This window comes from Squalius cephalus (assembly GCF_949319135.1).
Source record: "Squalius cephalus genome assembly, chromosome: 2".
Taxonomy (NCBI): Eukaryota; Metazoa; Chordata; class Actinopteri; order Cypriniformes; family Leuciscidae; genus Squalius; species Squalius cephalus.
The window spans coordinates 3,500,996-3,518,035 of record NC_137123.1 but is presented as its reverse complement, the minus strand read 5'-3'; the positions used below and the strand labels follow the sequence as shown (position 1 = coordinate 3,518,035).

Genomic DNA, 17,040 nt, shown 5'->3' with positions numbered 1-17,040 from the left:
CATCCATAAGTAATGTAATCAAACACATACAATGCTATTTGGTTGCTATTAATCAAACTAATTCTGAATAGCTTGTGATTTGCTCCAAACCACATTGCTGTTTCTGTGCAGGGTTATGGCATGCATTTTTCTTTTTCGGAAAAACAAACAAACAAACTACTTCATGAAACTCCTCCTTGAATTCTGAATAAAACAGGTGTAACAAGTAGAACAGCTAAAGCTGAAAACAAAACCATACTGCAGCTTTTCATCGGCAAGGAAACAGGATGAAATATCAACATTGACTAGCAGGATAGTTTTCATGGTAAGTATGTTTAAACTACATGACATGTTACCACTTAGACAGTTTAAAACTAAAAATATGTAACCACCTGAAGTCATTTGTGTAGACTTCACTTGTCCGCACAGCCGATGATGAGATTTGAGGTGAAGTGGGTGCTGCATTTGATGAAAGACTGTTTTGAAAGATTTTGTCATACAGAGACCGTGACTTTATTTAACCAGAGCAATCTATTTGATGTAAGAAGCATTTGTGTACTAATAAATTTGATTACTTTCACAGAGTATTGCCCTGTCTTGAACAGATGTTAAATTAATTCATGTTTAAAATTCTTTTTTTGTATGTAAAGTTGTTGTTGTTGTTTTTATGCTGCACTGTAAACCAGTTTTTCTGGTTGTTATGGTTTTTAGAGTGAAGTCACATGATCTGATCTGAGAGTTTTACATTCAGTTCAGTTTTACATAAATTTTTTTTTTTTTTTTTTTTTGTAATTGTTCAAAAATTAAAAGTAAAAAAAGAATGTAAAATAACAAATTGATGGTGTGATGTATGGCCTGTATTTATGTGGCCTTTAATTAATTTGGGTGCAATTTATCACAAATTAAAACAAAAACGTGTTATTAATTATTCACAACCCAAGTCTAAACTTATAAATGAAAATTAGGGGTGTAACAATACCCTCTTGTCACGATTTGATACATATCACGATACTGAACTCAATGCAATATAATTGCAAGACTATACTAATATTACTATGATACATATTGTTGCATTTTTGTGTTGGGATATATTGTGACACGATATATTGTTGCAACCCTAATGAAGAATCATTTAAAGCAGCTTTTATTGGCCAAAAGAAACTAAAAAAGAGTTTTAGTGACCTTAGATGAATGATTCCCCCAATTATTTCATGTTTGTTGTGTTCTTTATGGAAAATGTGAATTCCATAAATTGTGTTGCCTATTTTATTAAAAGGAATGAAGAGCAGCAAAACACTGTGGAGGATGGAGGATGAGGACACTGCCTCTAAAATGAGTCTGAATGAGGAGATTGAGGCGAGGGCCACTGCAGCCTCTCCAGAACCCAGCTGTGTGTCTATGAAGAGTAACTCATCTATAGTTATGCCTCCAAATATCCCAGATGAAGCAGTGACCTCTGACCCCAGGTAAGACAAACTCTGACATTGAATCGACCTTGTGAAATACATAAATAGAGATTGACTAAGTCCTTTGATCTCATGAGGCTAAAGAATCACAAGTCAGCCTCTCCAGAACCCAGCTATGTGTCTATGAAGAGTAACTCATCTATAGTTATGCCTCCAAATGTCACAGATGAAGCAGTGACCTCTGACCCCAGGTAAGACAAACTCTGGCATTGAATAGACCTCGTGAAATACATAAATGGAGATTGACTAAGTCCTTTGATCTCATGAGGCTAAAGAATCACAAATCAGCCTCTCCAGAACCCAGCTGTGTGTCTATGAAGAGAAACTCATCTATAGTTATGCCTCCTAATATCACAGATGAAGCAGTGACCTCTGACCCCAGGTAAGATAAACTCTGATATTGAATAGACCTCATGAAATACTTAAATGGAGATTGATACATAATTGGAGATTGAGTACTTTGATTGAATGATGCTGAAGATCTACAAAGCAGCATCTCCAGAATGCTTTATTCTTACTTTATTCTTAAATTATTTGTGGTGAGTTTGCAATAAACCAGGTAGACCAAACCATGTTTTCCTTAAGTTTTATTATTGCAAGAAGGCCATTCACATACAGACATCAGGGTTTTTTACAGCAAAGGACAACCTTGCCTAGTGCGGGATGTTTTTATATACGCCTATACATTACAATATTAGGAATGGAATAGTACTTAAAATGTTCAAAGTTTCACATCTGTTCCAATAGTAGAAATATTTTCATTTACATTCAACATTTTTTTATTGAATAGTCATAGTAGTCGTAATTAATAATGCAAAGCTCGACCGGTCCTAACAAAATTGTCTGGTGCAAATTATTCTTCTATTCTCCTCTTTGTGTTTATTTATTGTGATTCAAAACTAATATTTTCTTTCACTCAGCAGTGACGATCTGATGCAGGTTCAGTCCAGGTGTGGAGTTTGTGAGCAGGCTCTCAAAGATCTAGTCTCTATCACCTGTGGACACACTTTCTGCAGACAGTGCATCAGTTTCTACTGGGATCAGTCCAGACCATCAGAAGATTTTGACTGTCCTCGGTGCAGAAATAAATGCAGAACACGTCCTGTTCTACAGACACACAGAGTCATGAGAGGATCCAGTTCTGCTGGTTCTGCTCACTGTTACACACAAGCAGTCCTGCAGCAGCAGACTGGAGACCTGCAGAAACCAGTGGATAATGAACTACAGACAGTCAAAGACCAACACAAAACCAGCATGAAGGTCAAGTATGAGAGATTATTTGAGGGAACCAAATTCCATGGGAATGAAACCCTCCTAAACAAGGTTTTCACACAGCTCTACATCATAGACGGAGAGAGAGAAGGAGTGAATGAAGAACATGAGGTTTTACAGATGGAGAAAACAGTCAGAACACAACACTCACAAGACACTCCAATCTACTGCAATGACATATTTAAAGCCTCACCTGAACAAGGATGTGAGGAGAAAGATCAAATCAAGACTGTTCTTACTAAAGGCATCGCTGGAATCGGAAAAACCGTCTCTGTGCAGAAGTTCATTCTGGACTGGGCCGAGGGAAAAGCCAATCAGGATGTAGATTTAATGTTTGTGCTTCCATTTCGAGAGCTGAACTTGATCCGAGATCATCAGTACAGTCTTCACAGACTTCTGCGGGACTTTCATCCTGAACTTCAAGATCTGGACTCAAAGATTTATGAGGAGTGTAAAGTTGTGTTCATCTTTGATGGTCTGGATGAAAGCAGAATGACAATGATGTTTTCAGATGATCAGAAAGTTTCTGATGTGACTGAGACTTCATCAGTGGGTGTGTTGATGTCAAACCTCATTAAAGGAGAGCTTCTTCCCTCGGCTCTCATCTGGATCACCTCCAGACCAGCAGCAGCCAATCAGATCCCCTCCAAATGCATCAATCGTCTGACAGAGATTCAGGGATTCAATGAGCCTCAGAAGGAGGAATATTTCAGGAAGAGAATCAGTGACGAGCATCAAGCCAGCAGAATCATCTCACACATCAGAAGAGCAAGAAGCCTCCACATCATGTGCCACATACCTGTCTTCTGCTGGATCTCATCCACTGTGCTTCAGAAGCTCCTGAAAGAAGATCTGAGTGCAGAAATCCCTCAAACTCTGACTGAAATGTACATCCACTTCCTGCTGATTCAGATCAACATGAGGAATCAGAAGTATGAAGAGAGAGATCCAGAGAAACTCCTGCAGTCCAACAGAGAAGTGATTGTGAAACTTGCTGAAGTGGCTTTCAAACAGCTGATGAAGGGCAATGTGATGTTCTATGAGGAGGACCTGATTGAGAGCGGCATGGACATCACTGACGCCTCAGTGTATTCTGGGATTTGCACTGAGATCTTTAAGGAGGAATCGGTGATTCATCAGAGGAAAGTCTACAGCTTCATTCATCTGAGCGTCCAGGAGTTTCTCGCTGCTTTCTATGTGTTTTACCATTATGTAATGAAAAATGTCGACACATTGCAGTTTATTGATGTAGTGCATAATCTTCTTAAAGGTGCAGTAGATAAAGCTCTTGAGACTGAGAACGGACAGCTGGATCTGTTCCTGCGGTTCCTGCTGGGCGTCTCACTGGAGTCCAATCAGAGACTCTTACAGGATCTACTGACACACACACAGAACAGCTCAGAGAGCATCAGGAGAACCACACAGTACATTAAAGAGAAAATCAAAGATGGACATGGTCTCTCCACTGAAAGATCCATCAATCTGTTCCTCTGTCTGCTGGAAGTGAAAGATCAGACTCTGTCCAGAGAGATTCTGGAGTTTGTGAAATCAGACAAACACTCAGAGAAGAAACTCTCTCCTGCTCACTGCTCAACCATCGCCTACATGCTTCAGATGTCAGAGGAGGTGCTGGATGAGCTGGACCTCAAGAAATACAACACATCAGATAAGGGTAGAAGAAGACTAATACCAGCTGTGATCAACTGCACCAAAGCCATGTGAGTGTGTAATGTTGTTAATGTGAAGTTTTAAACCAAATGGAATTAAAACAATTTTGCTTAAACATCTTGAGTATATTTAGCCAATTCTCTTGTTCTGCTCTCTTTCAGTCTTGCTGGCTGTAATTTCACTGATCAGTCGTGTGAAATTGTGTCATCAGCTCTTCAATCCTCAAACTCCGTCCTCAGAGAGCTGGACCTGAGTAACAATGACCTGCATGATTCAGGAGTGAAGCTGCTCTCTGATGGACTGAAGAGTCCAAACTGTCGGCTGGAGATACTGAGGTGCTTAAGAATAAGAGATAATGTCAGTCAATTGGTCAAACTGTTGATGTGTGTCTGTAGATGATCTGACTGTGTGTCTGTAGGTTGTCTGGCTGTATGGTGACAGAGGAAGGCTGTGGTTATGTGTCTTCAGCTCTGAGTTCAAACCCCTCACACCTGAGAGAGCTGGACCTGAGCTACAATCACCCAGGAGAATCAGGAGTCCAGCTGCTCTCCAACAAACTCAACCATCCAAACTATAAACTGCAGATACTCAAGTATGTGGGTGTTTACACAAGATCACTAATAGTATTAATCTCAGTTGAGTCAGTTAAGTCAGTGCTTCTCAAACCTGTTCTGTGGACCCCCACCACTGCACATTTTGGATGTCTCCCTCATCGGACAGACCCAATTCAAGTCTTTCAGTCTTTAATAATTAGATGGTGAGTTGAATCAGGTGTTAATTGAGGGAGACATCCAAAATAAGCAGTGGTGGGGCGTTTCCAGGACAGTTTTGAGAAGCTCTGAGCTTAGTTACGTAAGTTAATATATATACACATAGAGTAAGGGCTGTGCGATTAATTGTAATTGATTTTAGATTTCGATTTTGGCTTCCAACGATTATAAAAAAAGATAATCTAGGTAAAATGATTACTGTACTGCTGCTGCATTTCATCCAATGCATTTTCCTTTTCTTCACCTCGGATAAGCATTTTTTAAACACCTCGCAGTACAGATTAATCTAATACAAATTAAATATCTCTATAATAGTGTTGCACGATATACCGGTACTCAAAAGGTAGCGATACTGGTACGATATGAAATGTTATTAGTACCGCTACTTTAAGAGTGACAGCACTCTAAATAATAAGAGCAGTATTTCTTTATTTGCGTCAATATGTGACAGTCGGAGTCAGGATTTGTGTGCAGAACTCTGCTTCCACTGTTCCACAGCAGAAAAGTAAAATATATTCGCGCAATGCTTGACAAAGAAACATGCATGCATGAGAAATATAAATGCGAGACTTGCTCGTGCTGCCAGGCTCTGCCCTGAAGAGCGCACACATGCCTGTTAGACAGCATGCGATCATGACTTCAGTTCCCTTTCGCGGATTATTAGGTTTGAATAGATTTTTTCTATGTAAAAATGCGAGTCCTGGTAAGTATTCGCATGAACACAGTCCGGTATGTCTTTAGTGAACGCAAACCATTTGTAAAAAGAAATCGTATGCATTCCAATGTATTGGGTACGTGCAGGTCTTAAAGGGCCGGATCAGCAGCCTAATATTCTGTGTGATAAATGTTAATCCAACAACAAAAGAAATTAGAGAATCACATCTATTTATTAAGAATCAGTCTTTTATAGAGTGAAGACTTTTTCTCTGTAGATTTTTTCAGCTACTGTAGGTCTATTAAACAGTAGCATTCAAAAAAGAAATGAAGCACTGTTTATTTTATTTGTCTATTTTAGTTTGTCATATTGTTTGTATTTTTCTTTTTTGCTTATTTTTAATAAAAAAGATAAAAATTTAATTAATTAACTATATATTGTTGTCATTATAAAATAAATAAAAAAAAGAAATTAAAAAAATTAAATCTTGAAATAAGATTTTGGTCATCCCAACCTATTCAGAATTCTGAGTAGAATTCTGAATTGATAGAAATGTCAATGTCAATTGGCATGTAATTATTATTATTTTATTTAATAACCCTTTATTAAATAAAATAATAATAATTACATGCCAATGTGAACATTCTTACAGAGATGTTTGCAACATTGACATTACTATCAATTCAGAATTCTATTGGCCAAGGGAATGGCCAAAAAGCAGGGGAGGAACATACTGGTCAAGTGAGTTTTAAGTTTTCTTTTAAATTAATTTATAAAAATCATTCTGTAAAAATAATTTATAAAATGTTACTGTTTTAGTTTTTTTCCTGTGGTATCGATTCAGTATCGGTATCGAGGTATTTCATTCTGGTATCGTATCGAAGCCATAATTTTGGTATCTTGACAACTCTACTCTATAGTTGACTAGAGTTAAATAATAGGTAAACTGATGTTGGAATGTGTTGTTTTTCATGCTGAAATTCACCTAAACATGTTCCTGCTCTTGATATAAATCACTGATTCACATCTTTGGTTGGAGAAGAAAAAAAAAAAAAACTATTCAAGGGCAGATTAGAACCTAAAACCTCTGGCACGCTTAACAAATGTTCTATCACCAGAGCATCACAAACATTAGTTGTGGATTTATGTATTTAGTCACTAACAGGAAAAATCTAAGGACTAATAACATATTGTATTCAGTGCTGTCAACGCACCCATACCCCCAATTGGATCTTTAAAAATGCATTTTTGCGGATGATGGCGGACGGAAGTGGATGCAGTGAGGCAGGTGCTGCTCTACTAGAGTCTAATGTCATTTTGCAATTACGCCGACTTCAGCAAAGAAAATCTCGCAATGAGTGGAAGTATAAATCTGCGCTCTATTTTTGGCATGTTATAATAATTACCAGCTATATAGCGGTGTTAATGATCATGTCAGTGCGACCATGCTGGAACGGCGTTACAATGCCGGTGTTGGGAAAAGCCAACATCCCCACAAAGCACGTGTGCTTGACGTTTCATTGGAGCGGACAGTATGGAGCATAACACGATTTTTAAAATAATGGTAAAGCGCACTATGCACCTCAGCGCAATTCTTCATATAAAAATCGAAACATTAAAGGATACTATGTATTCCGGAAACTACTCGGCTACCTGTTGACAACAACTATTCTACTCTCTGGAGATGTCCAACTCAATCCCAGGCCAAATAAACAAACTGAATTCATTACGGTGGAGGCAGCCGGTGATGTGCGGGTGGCCGACGAGTTGGGTGAGTGCCAGGGTCCGGCGCTGTGCGCGGCTCCCTGTTTTTCTATGGGAATTGATATGGGTCGAGGAAATTTGTCCTTGTTGATTTCGCGGTCTTCTGATGTTGAACTGGACCCAGTAAATATCATTACTACGAAACTACAACAGCCAACTAAAAGGAAACTCTTAAATCCTGCAATTATTAAGCGCAAGAAGTGGAAATTCGTACAAACTGTAAATCAGGCTCGAATGCTGTGGGATCCACGAGCAAAACCTAAGGGATTACTTGAAGGACACATAAACATTCGTAGTGTCACAGGGAAAAGTGAACAAATTCAACATCTTATTGTAAACTCTAATTTGGATTACCTGTGTCTATCGGAGACCTAGCTACATAAAAACTCCCCAAGTGCAGCATTAAGTGTCCCAGGCTATAATATCTTTAGGAGGGACAGGCCTGAAGGAAGAGGAGGGGGGTTAATGTTTTATGTCAGAGATACCATCAAATGCCATCAAATCCAGTGGAAACATGAAAATGGGCTTGAATGTACTGGACTCAATATTACATTGTCTCCACAAATGTCCTTCAGCCTTATTGGCTTGTATAGACCACCTTCTTCCACACTAGTTTTGTTTTTAGATCAACTAAAGAGTATACTAAAAGAATGTAATTCTGGAAAAGAGGTCATTTTAATGGGGGATTTTAACATAAACTGGGAGGATAAACGTAATAGAAGTGCCCTTAAAATAATTACAGATATTTTTGACATGACACAGCTAATTAAGGGACCAACAAGAATAACACAGAGGTCAAAAACACTGATAGACCTGATATTCAGTAGTAAACCAGAGAGAATTGTTAAAACGTTCAATTTGATCACTGGGTTATCCGACCATAATTTAATATTTGGAGTTAGGAAATTGACAAAAATGCGTTTTAACTGTTGTGTAAAAAAGCATAGTCAGCTCAGAATACCTAAAGGACAACAAAATGACTTTGAAAATGCAATTAAAAAAATTAAATGGAATAATATATTGTCTTATTCTGATGTTGACTCTGACTGTCAGATTTTTTTCTCCAAAATTCAACGTACGATGAATAATTTTCTAAGGAGAACTAAACCTGACCGCAGGAAAAAGTGAGTTTCCATGGCTAAGTAGTGATATACACAAACTGATGAGAGAATGAGATTCGGCATTGAAAGCAGCCCTAAAATCAAAACTAGTAACTGATAGATTAAAGTTTGTAGGCCTACGAAATAAGGTAACAAAAGAGATTAGGAAAGCAAAAGCGAATTTTTTTCTTAATGTTATTGACAAAGCAAAGGGAAATACCAAATTGATTTGGGAGAACATAAAGAGGTTGACAGGAAAACATCATAATGGTAATGAACAGCGCTTGGAAATCTGTTTTAATAATAGTATTACACAGGACGAAGCTCAAATAGTAGAAATTTTTAATTCATACTTTGTAGAATCAGTATCGACCCTGACACATAACCTATCCACTAATTCACTAAATATGATGCCTGCAAACTACAATAAACCTATATTGGAGATCCAGGAAATTTCTGAAGCTAAAGTGAGAATGATAATAAGTTCCCTAAAGAATTCCAAAGCCAAAGATGTGTATGGACTGGACACAATGTTTTTGAAAGTGTTTAATGAGTGTTTGTCTAGTCCATTAACTCATATTATTAATAGATCCATCAATGAAGGAATTTATCCTAAAGCATGGAAGACAGCTATAATAACACCGATTCCCAAAACAGGTGATACATCTAAGGTCTGTAACTACAGACCAATTAGCATAGTACCCATAGTGTCAAAGGTAATAGAAAGACATGTAGTAGAACAACTTACTAGCCACCTCAACAACAGCCCTTTCAGATTGCATCCTATGCAGTTTGGTTTTAGATCCAACCATTCAACGGAAACTGCAAACTGCTTTTTCCTGGAGAATGTGAGATCTAAATTAGATAAAGGAGGAGTTGTTGGGGCCATATTCTTAGATCTAAAGAAAGCTTTCGACACTGTGGATCATGGTGTCCTACTCAAAAAGCTTTCATGGTTCAATGTCGCCCCCAAGGTTATTGAGTGGATGCAATCCTATCTGGAAGATCGAGAACAAAGAGTCCGGATAAATGATGAGGTGTCATCGGCCATCAGTTGTAATATTGGTGTACCTCAGGGATCAATTTTAGGGCCCCTGTTGTTTAGCATATACATAAATGATCTTCCCACTGTATGCAATGAGTCTGACATTCAAATGTATGCAGATGATACTGTCATTTATGTACATGCACCGACCAAACAGCAAGCAGCTCTTAAGCTTACAGCAGTGATGGCCAATGTCATGCAATGGCTTAATAATTCCTGTCTTCATTTAAATATAAAGAAAACCTCATGTATGTTTTTTACGAAGAGGTCAACAGATAATTTCACACCCAATATTTGTATTGTAGGGGAACAGCTGTCAACGGTATCTGATTTTAAATATCTAGGTATATTAATTGATTCTAATTTAACGTTTAAAAAACAAATAAAAAAAGTTATTAATACAGTAAAATTCAATTTGTCAAATTTGTCAACGCTCCAGAATCGAGTTCTCTTTCGCACTTGAATGAACAGTAACACACACATTTACCCCAAAATGTCAGTTTTGTCGAGTATATTTTTTTAATCCTAACAAATGTAAAAAATAATTGATAGCTTTCAATACACTGTAATGTTGAATGGCTTTAATTAATGTTTTAAATTTGGGGAGACATCATCGAGACATCAGTAGCAGTGTTAGTATCAGTGATACCGGACATTAAACAATATTTAAAATATAGTGTCTTTTTGTTGCTTCTACATTCATTTGGAGATTAACTGTGAAATTATTAAATTATAAATAATATTAAAAACTTGTGTTTTCAATTGTGATTAATCGTTATTAATCACAGAAAATTTGTGATTAATTTAGTTAATTTTTTTTAATTGATTGACAGCACTAATTGTATTATATAGTAGATTTAAAGAAGAAACTTTCACATTAAACATGAGTTCTTTGTCAATAAATTAAACTAAAGGTACTATTGAAATTGATTACTTGACATCATTTTATTTTTTAACACACACACACACACACACACACACACACACACATGTCTCGTTCACTATCTTTGTGGGGACTCTCCATAGACGTAATGGTTTTTATACCGTACAAACTGTACATTCTATCCCCTTACACTGCCCCTGCCCCTAAACCTACCCATCACAGGAAACATTCTGCATTTTTACTTTCTCAAAACAACTCATCCTGTGTGATTTATAAGCCTTTTGAAAAGTGGGGACCGCTGGCTGGTCCCCACAATGTAGGTGATCTCAGGTTTTACTATTCTTATGGGGACATTTGGTCCCCACAATGTAATATAAACAAGGGCACACACACACACACACACACACACACACACACACACACACACACACACACACACACACACACACACTCACACACACACACACTCCTGTCCCACTCACGTTTGAAAACAAAGTTATGCCAATGTGGATAAGCAAATGGCCTTCAGATCCGCCCATACACACAAAAATGTCAAAATGCCCTTTTGGAAATTATTCACGTAAATACAGTGGGTTATGTCTTAAGTAAACATACACAGAAAATGTGTGTGTAACAGTATGCTGGATCCATGCATTAGCTCTTAAAGTGACAGAAGCCTAATGTATTCCTGCTGCTGTCTGTCATTAATGATAATCAAACAAATGACAAAGGAAAATCACTCAGTGATCTTGACTGACTTAACTTAATCAGCTTTAATAAGAATTAATATATATATATTTAATGTGTACAGTAAGACTATGCAATTTTATTTGCAGTGTTATTTTAAATTTGATTGTTCAATGTTTTGTTGTAGGCTATTACTTATCTGAATATCCAACGCATTTGTATTTCAGTTCAGTTTAATTATAGGTCTGTTTTGTTTGTAGTTAGTTTATTTGTTCTTATTGTATTGCTGACTGTTTACTTGTCTTATGTGGTTATTTTGAGGACTTTTTTCTTACATTAGTTAACCTAGTATTAGTTTTTGCTGAAGTATCAATAATTATGAAATATGTCTGATACTTAAGACTTTCATCTTATCATATAGATCATTCTGTCTCTGTGGCTGGCTATTAGACTTTCTTACAAGACTTCTGAATTTGGCTCTTGTTTTCACTTTTTAAGTGCCTCATTTTGTTTTATACACTTTTAATGAGCAAACATTTGTATTATTTTGCTTTATATTTGTCTCTTTCTAGTTTGGATTATGGAGAACATTTTAGAATCACACCAGGACTAAGAAAATGTAGGTCTTTTCCACACACACACACACACACACACACACACACACACACACACACACACACACACACACACACACACACACACACACACACAGAGACAGCTCTGAAACTATGCTTAATGTACTTCTCATCTCTCTTCTTGTGTTCAGATGCCTATAATCTCACACTGGATCCAAACACAGTGAACAATCAACTGATGCTGTCTGAGGAGAACAGGAAGGTGACACACATGAAAGAGCAGCAGTCGTATCCTGATCATCCAGAGAGGTTTGATACGTATCCTCAGGTTCTGTGTGGAGAGAGTCTGACTGGACGCTGTTACTGGGAGGTTGAATGGAGCGGAAGAGTTACTGGTTTAGCAGTGACGTATAAAGGAATCAGCAGAAAAGGAGTTAGTGACTGTGTGTTTGGATGGAACGACAAGTCCTGGAGTCTCTTCTGCTCTGATAACAGTTACATCGTTTGTCACAATAATGACAGAACTGACTTAATTGCTCCTTCACCCCCCTCTAATACAGTAGGTGTCTATCTGGATAAGTCGGCTGGCATCCTGTCCTTCTACAGCGTCTCTGACACACACACACTCACACACTTACACACATTCAACACCACATTCACAGAACCCCTCTATGCTGGATTCAGGGTTTATGATGCCTCAGTGTCTTTGAGAAATATCTGACTGTCTTTTTAGACTAGCGCCATAGTTTATTCACTCTGCTGTAACCCAGGCTTGACATTAACACTCACCAGCCTGCCAATGCGGATGTATTTCAGCACTGGTGTGTAATGCAGACATTCCTACTTTATATATAATATATACATTTTTCAATTGTAGTCTTTTAAAATGGCATAATAATAATAATAATAATAATAAACTAAGTGCAAAATTATACATGCAATGTAATATGGTCGAAAACTGATTTTTCAATACATATCGATATTGAAATATCTGAAATGCTTCCAATACTCATTTTCCGCAGAACAGATACACGATATCAGCTGCGCTTTCTCTGTCTCTCTCATATCTCACACTCAAAGTGCGCACACATAAAACCTCCTCTCAGTACTAAATTAGTTCTTTTTCCACTGCTTTCTGCACTTAAACAGTCAAATACACACAAAATAATGTCAAAATGCCACTCTTGATGAGCATTTATGTAAACACAGTCAGTTGTGTTTTAAATGTAAATAGTTGAGAAAGAAAACGCATGTGTGATAGTATAATGGTTCCGTGTGTCAGGTCTTAAAGTGACAGTAGCCAAATTATTGCAAATTATTGCCAATTACTGCTGCCAAATTATGCGATAAAGTTAAAAATATCTATAAGGCAGATTTTCCCCATGGTATCGATGTCAAATTTGTGGCCAGTGAAAATGCTGAGTTGCTAGTAACTCGGAAAACCACTAGCCACAGTGGCTGGTGAGCAAAAAAGTTAATGTCAAGCCCTGGCTGTAACTTTACCTATTGATCTTAATGCCTGTAATCAGTCAAGCAGAACAGATTATTACACAAGCTAGCCATTGATTTGAAAATGTGAACAGCTGTAGTTCCCTTTTTTGTGTGAAAATGTGAAACTTTATTATATTTTTGAAATAAAATAAACAAGTTTGGATTTTGAGGGGCTTACATTTCTCACAGTCACGCCCACAAGAAGAGAAACTCACGAATATACTGGACCATCCAGTAGTAAAAACTATCCCAGGAACTGTAAGGCCTGTGGTTTATTGAGTTTCATTAGTCAGAGGTGCAGTTTACATTTGGTTGTTCACAGGTTTAAACTAAAGTGCGCAAGATGCAACAGTTGCAATGCAAATATTATGATTACAGATTAAATACCACCAAAAGACACATTTAATATAACCAAATTATGTTTATTTTCAAATTAAACATCACAACAGACACTTATCACTCAGTTTAGGGCTTTCAAATATCACAGTTTACCTAACATTAAAACAATTTACATTACATTTTACATTTTACATTTACTTTACATTTACTTTACATTGAAAAAATATTTATATTTAAGCATCATTTCACATCAAATAGCATACTGAATGAACTGATAAATAAAATGATGTACAGAAGTCTATTATGTCATCATATCTCAAACTCTAATATGAATGCAATAAGTGAAGTGAACTTTAACAGATAGATGTCGACGAGTGATATTTTATTTTAGGAAATTACTTCTAATTAAATAAAGACGAACTTTGTACCTTCTATCTGCTTGTCGTGTCTTTGGCGTGCTCTGTTAGCTCCTCGAGGTGGTGCGGCTTACAGGGGTGGTGCGTAAGGTTCCAGTTGTCCGCCCCGGCCTGTGACAGATTCCTTGCTCAGAACTCTAAGTGGCATTCAATTCAATTTATTTGATCACTTCTAGTGCGTCTTTCCAGAGAATATGACTCTATGTGTACACAACACACTGTAATATGAATAAACAAAGGAAGACGATATGAATGTTAACATTAGACATACAGTAGAGGTCACACAAGTGTTCTAGCACACGAAAGCATTAGTTTGAACTGTATCAGACTGGAGGGTTCATGCTGGATTGTAATTTGAATATCCAGTTCCTCTTCGACCTCTAATGATCATGTAGTGCCTCCTTCTGGACAGAGATGGTCAGATAAACAAATAGATTTGTGTAAGTAAGAGATAACAAGAGCTGATCTATTCATAATGAAAATTAAAGTGCAAAGTTAGACTCCAAAAACTGTTTGAACTTTGTTTCTTTTAATATGCACTATGGATCATCGATGAGGTCTATAACACCTGGTGTTCATTATTGTCACCATTGCCATTCATCTCAGTAGTTGCTTGGCTGGAACGTGTCCTGCTCGCTGCCATCTTTGCTCATGAGTCTCTGAGGTGCTTCAGAAAAATGTATTTTCTGTTGAAGTTGCAAAAAAGAATTATGTTATGTAGTCAAATTATTTTTGCTGATTTGATACCTCACAGTGTAACAGCAAAAACGGTCACCTTTGCTGGACAAAATAAGTTGAACATGAGTTATTAATTCTACTAAAGATCATACGGTCTACTTCAGATTCATGTTGCTGCATCAGACACATCAGCTTTCTTTGTTTGACACAATTATGAACTCATCAACAAATCATTAGAGCATATACTGAGTTAGACACTGTAGTTGGACCACGGGCCATAAAGATAGGAATAAAAACAAAAACTGATGATCAGCACATGTTGACAGTTGGTGCCACAATTTTTTGTAGGCACAATATGGATTTGAGGTATATATTGGCTATATATATAAATATATAAATATAGCTTATATATATAAGCTATATTTATATATTGGCTATATACAATACATATTTGGGTATATATAAGCCCATATTGTGCCTATATTTGCCGCACCAAAAACAAACAAACCTAGAAACACTGAAACAACAGCAGCCAGAACACAACTGCACACTTTGCACATTGTTAATAGAGTTTGATTACTCATCTAGACCTCAATATAACCTAACAATAACTCCTACTGTGCACATATAGCATATAGCTCAGCTTTGTACTTTGTCTTGTGCCCCTGACACTGATTTAAAGTCTCTGTACAAATGTTTGTAGGATGTAAGACAATTTCAACGTGTCCACTCATAATTTATATAATGTAATTTATATTTATATTTAATTTAATTTAGTAATGAACACAAATGTGGTCATCTGGAGTGTGACTTTTGAGAACTATTGAGAACTAACTAACTTTTGAGACTTTTTTAGGTTGCCTTTATAATAACTGGCCAAGGACAACAGATGAAAATTAGCCTGTTGAGCTAACTCTGGCTCATTTACAGTTATTTTACTGTTAATCAATGAGCACTGTCCCTTTAAAATAAACAAATAAATGAAATGAAATACCGGTAAATGAAAAATTACAATCTAATTTTTCTCCTCAATCCTAACATCTCTTCTTTCCAGGTTTGTTTTCACAGGTAAATACAATTTATTAACTGTCAAAATTACGGAAATCACTTTGAAATAGTATCATGCAATTCTGAAGTTAATGAACATTTTTGATTATATTAATAATAATCGAAAATTATGTTAGTACATAATATAGATATTACTACAGTGATTTTTAACCCGTCTGTTATTGCTGTGGAAAGAATCTCGCTTTTGGGGTTAATTATGGTCTCTTGTTGAAAGTACCTTGTTGATCCTTTTACACTTTTAAATGTCTTTTTAATGTTTGATGGTTGGAGGGTGAGTAGAATAATATCATCTCATTGTACCCAACGTATAGAAAAAAACATATAATTGTGTTCATAAAGCGAGCCTTTCACTGATTATTTACAGCTTAAAGGAAGTTACACCCATAATTCGCACAAAGCGTCATGGGGCGTAGGAATAAGGTAGATAGGTTTATAGTGCAGTATAACATGTTTATAACGTCTCCAAGACGCTTGAAGAAACCTTCCTGCAAAGCTACCTGAAAAACTATGCGCAAGTGTACCTGGACAAAAGCCGTTTTAAACACAAAGGGTCGTTACACCATATATTGATTTGAATTAGTTAATAGAAGTTAAAACATAAATTAATTCAATTTGTGATTTTATTTTTGAAAGCATTCTCACTTTACAGCATTTTCCACAGTACTATAGCTTTGCAGGAAGGTTTCTTCAAGCATCTCGGAGACATTCCCGCAGTTCTTCTGGATTTAGTCAGACTCGATGATGGTGAGATCAGATCATATTGGCTGTTGTCAGACTCCTTGTGCATACAGAAATCTCACTGGATTATTACAATTAATGGCAAAAACAATGTTTGGAAATGTAATGTAACAACTAGGAGAATGAACCAAACACAATTGAAGCTTTTAGGTGATTTTGTTCATACATAATCCCACAAAGAGTCTTCACATCCCAGACTCAAATCACAAATCACCAAACCCAGAGCCATAAATCACCCAGGCTCCAGAGAGTCTGTAACCAAAGACTTTTATTGGTTAACTAAAGGAAGAATTGGTCAACGTTTGATAGTTTTGCAAGACGGATCGGTTCAAGAGATGGTACTGATCAGGGCCCTACCAAGAGGTCACCTGACCCCTGCGACTAACAGACCCCATCTTTCTTAAGGACCCATGAGAGATGAACAAAACTACTTTTCAGCAGGAACT

At 36.8% G+C, this 17,040-nt stretch overlaps 1 protein-coding gene across 2 annotated transcripts; it reads left to right on the top strand.

The window, feature by feature from the left end:
- Positions 1 to 225: 225 nt before the first annotated feature.
- On the top strand, positions 226 to 13,523 carry LOC307154450 (NACHT, LRR and PYD domains-containing protein 3-like). 2 transcript variants are annotated; one of them, XM_079864399.1, is made up of 9 exons: positions 226 to 304; positions 1,256 to 1,445; positions 1,523 to 1,636; positions 1,714 to 1,827; positions 2,369 to 4,435; positions 4,547 to 4,720; positions 4,804 to 4,977; positions 11,862 to 11,908; positions 12,056 to 13,523. In XM_079864399.1, the coding sequence occupies exons 2-9, from the start codon at positions 1,258 to 1,260 to the stop codon at positions 12,583 to 12,585; spliced, it is 3,408 nt and encodes a 1,135-aa protein (XP_079720525.1). In that variant the 5' UTR covers positions 226 to 304; positions 1,256 to 1,257; the 3' UTR covers positions 12,586 to 13,523. The 2 variants fall into 2 exon arrangements, with proteins under 2 accessions (XP_079720525.1, XP_079720524.1); XM_079864398.1 differs by having other exon boundaries at positions 2,366 to 4,435.
- The last annotated feature ends 3,517 nt before the right edge of the window (positions 13,524 to 17,040 follow it).

Coding starts and splice junctions, on each gene's coding strand:
- LOC307154450 (XM_079864398.1), top strand. CDS start 1,258: ATGAAGAGCAGCAAAACACTGTGGAGGATGGAGGATGAGGACACTGCC. Junction 4,721..4,803: donor TGTCGGCTGGAGATACTGAG/GTGCTTAAGAAT, acceptor GTGTGTCTGTAG/GTTGTCTGGCTGTATGGTGA. Junction 4,978..11,861: donor TATAAACTGCAGATACTCAA/GTATGTGGGTGT, acceptor GTCTCTTTCTAG/TTTGGATTATGGAGAACATT.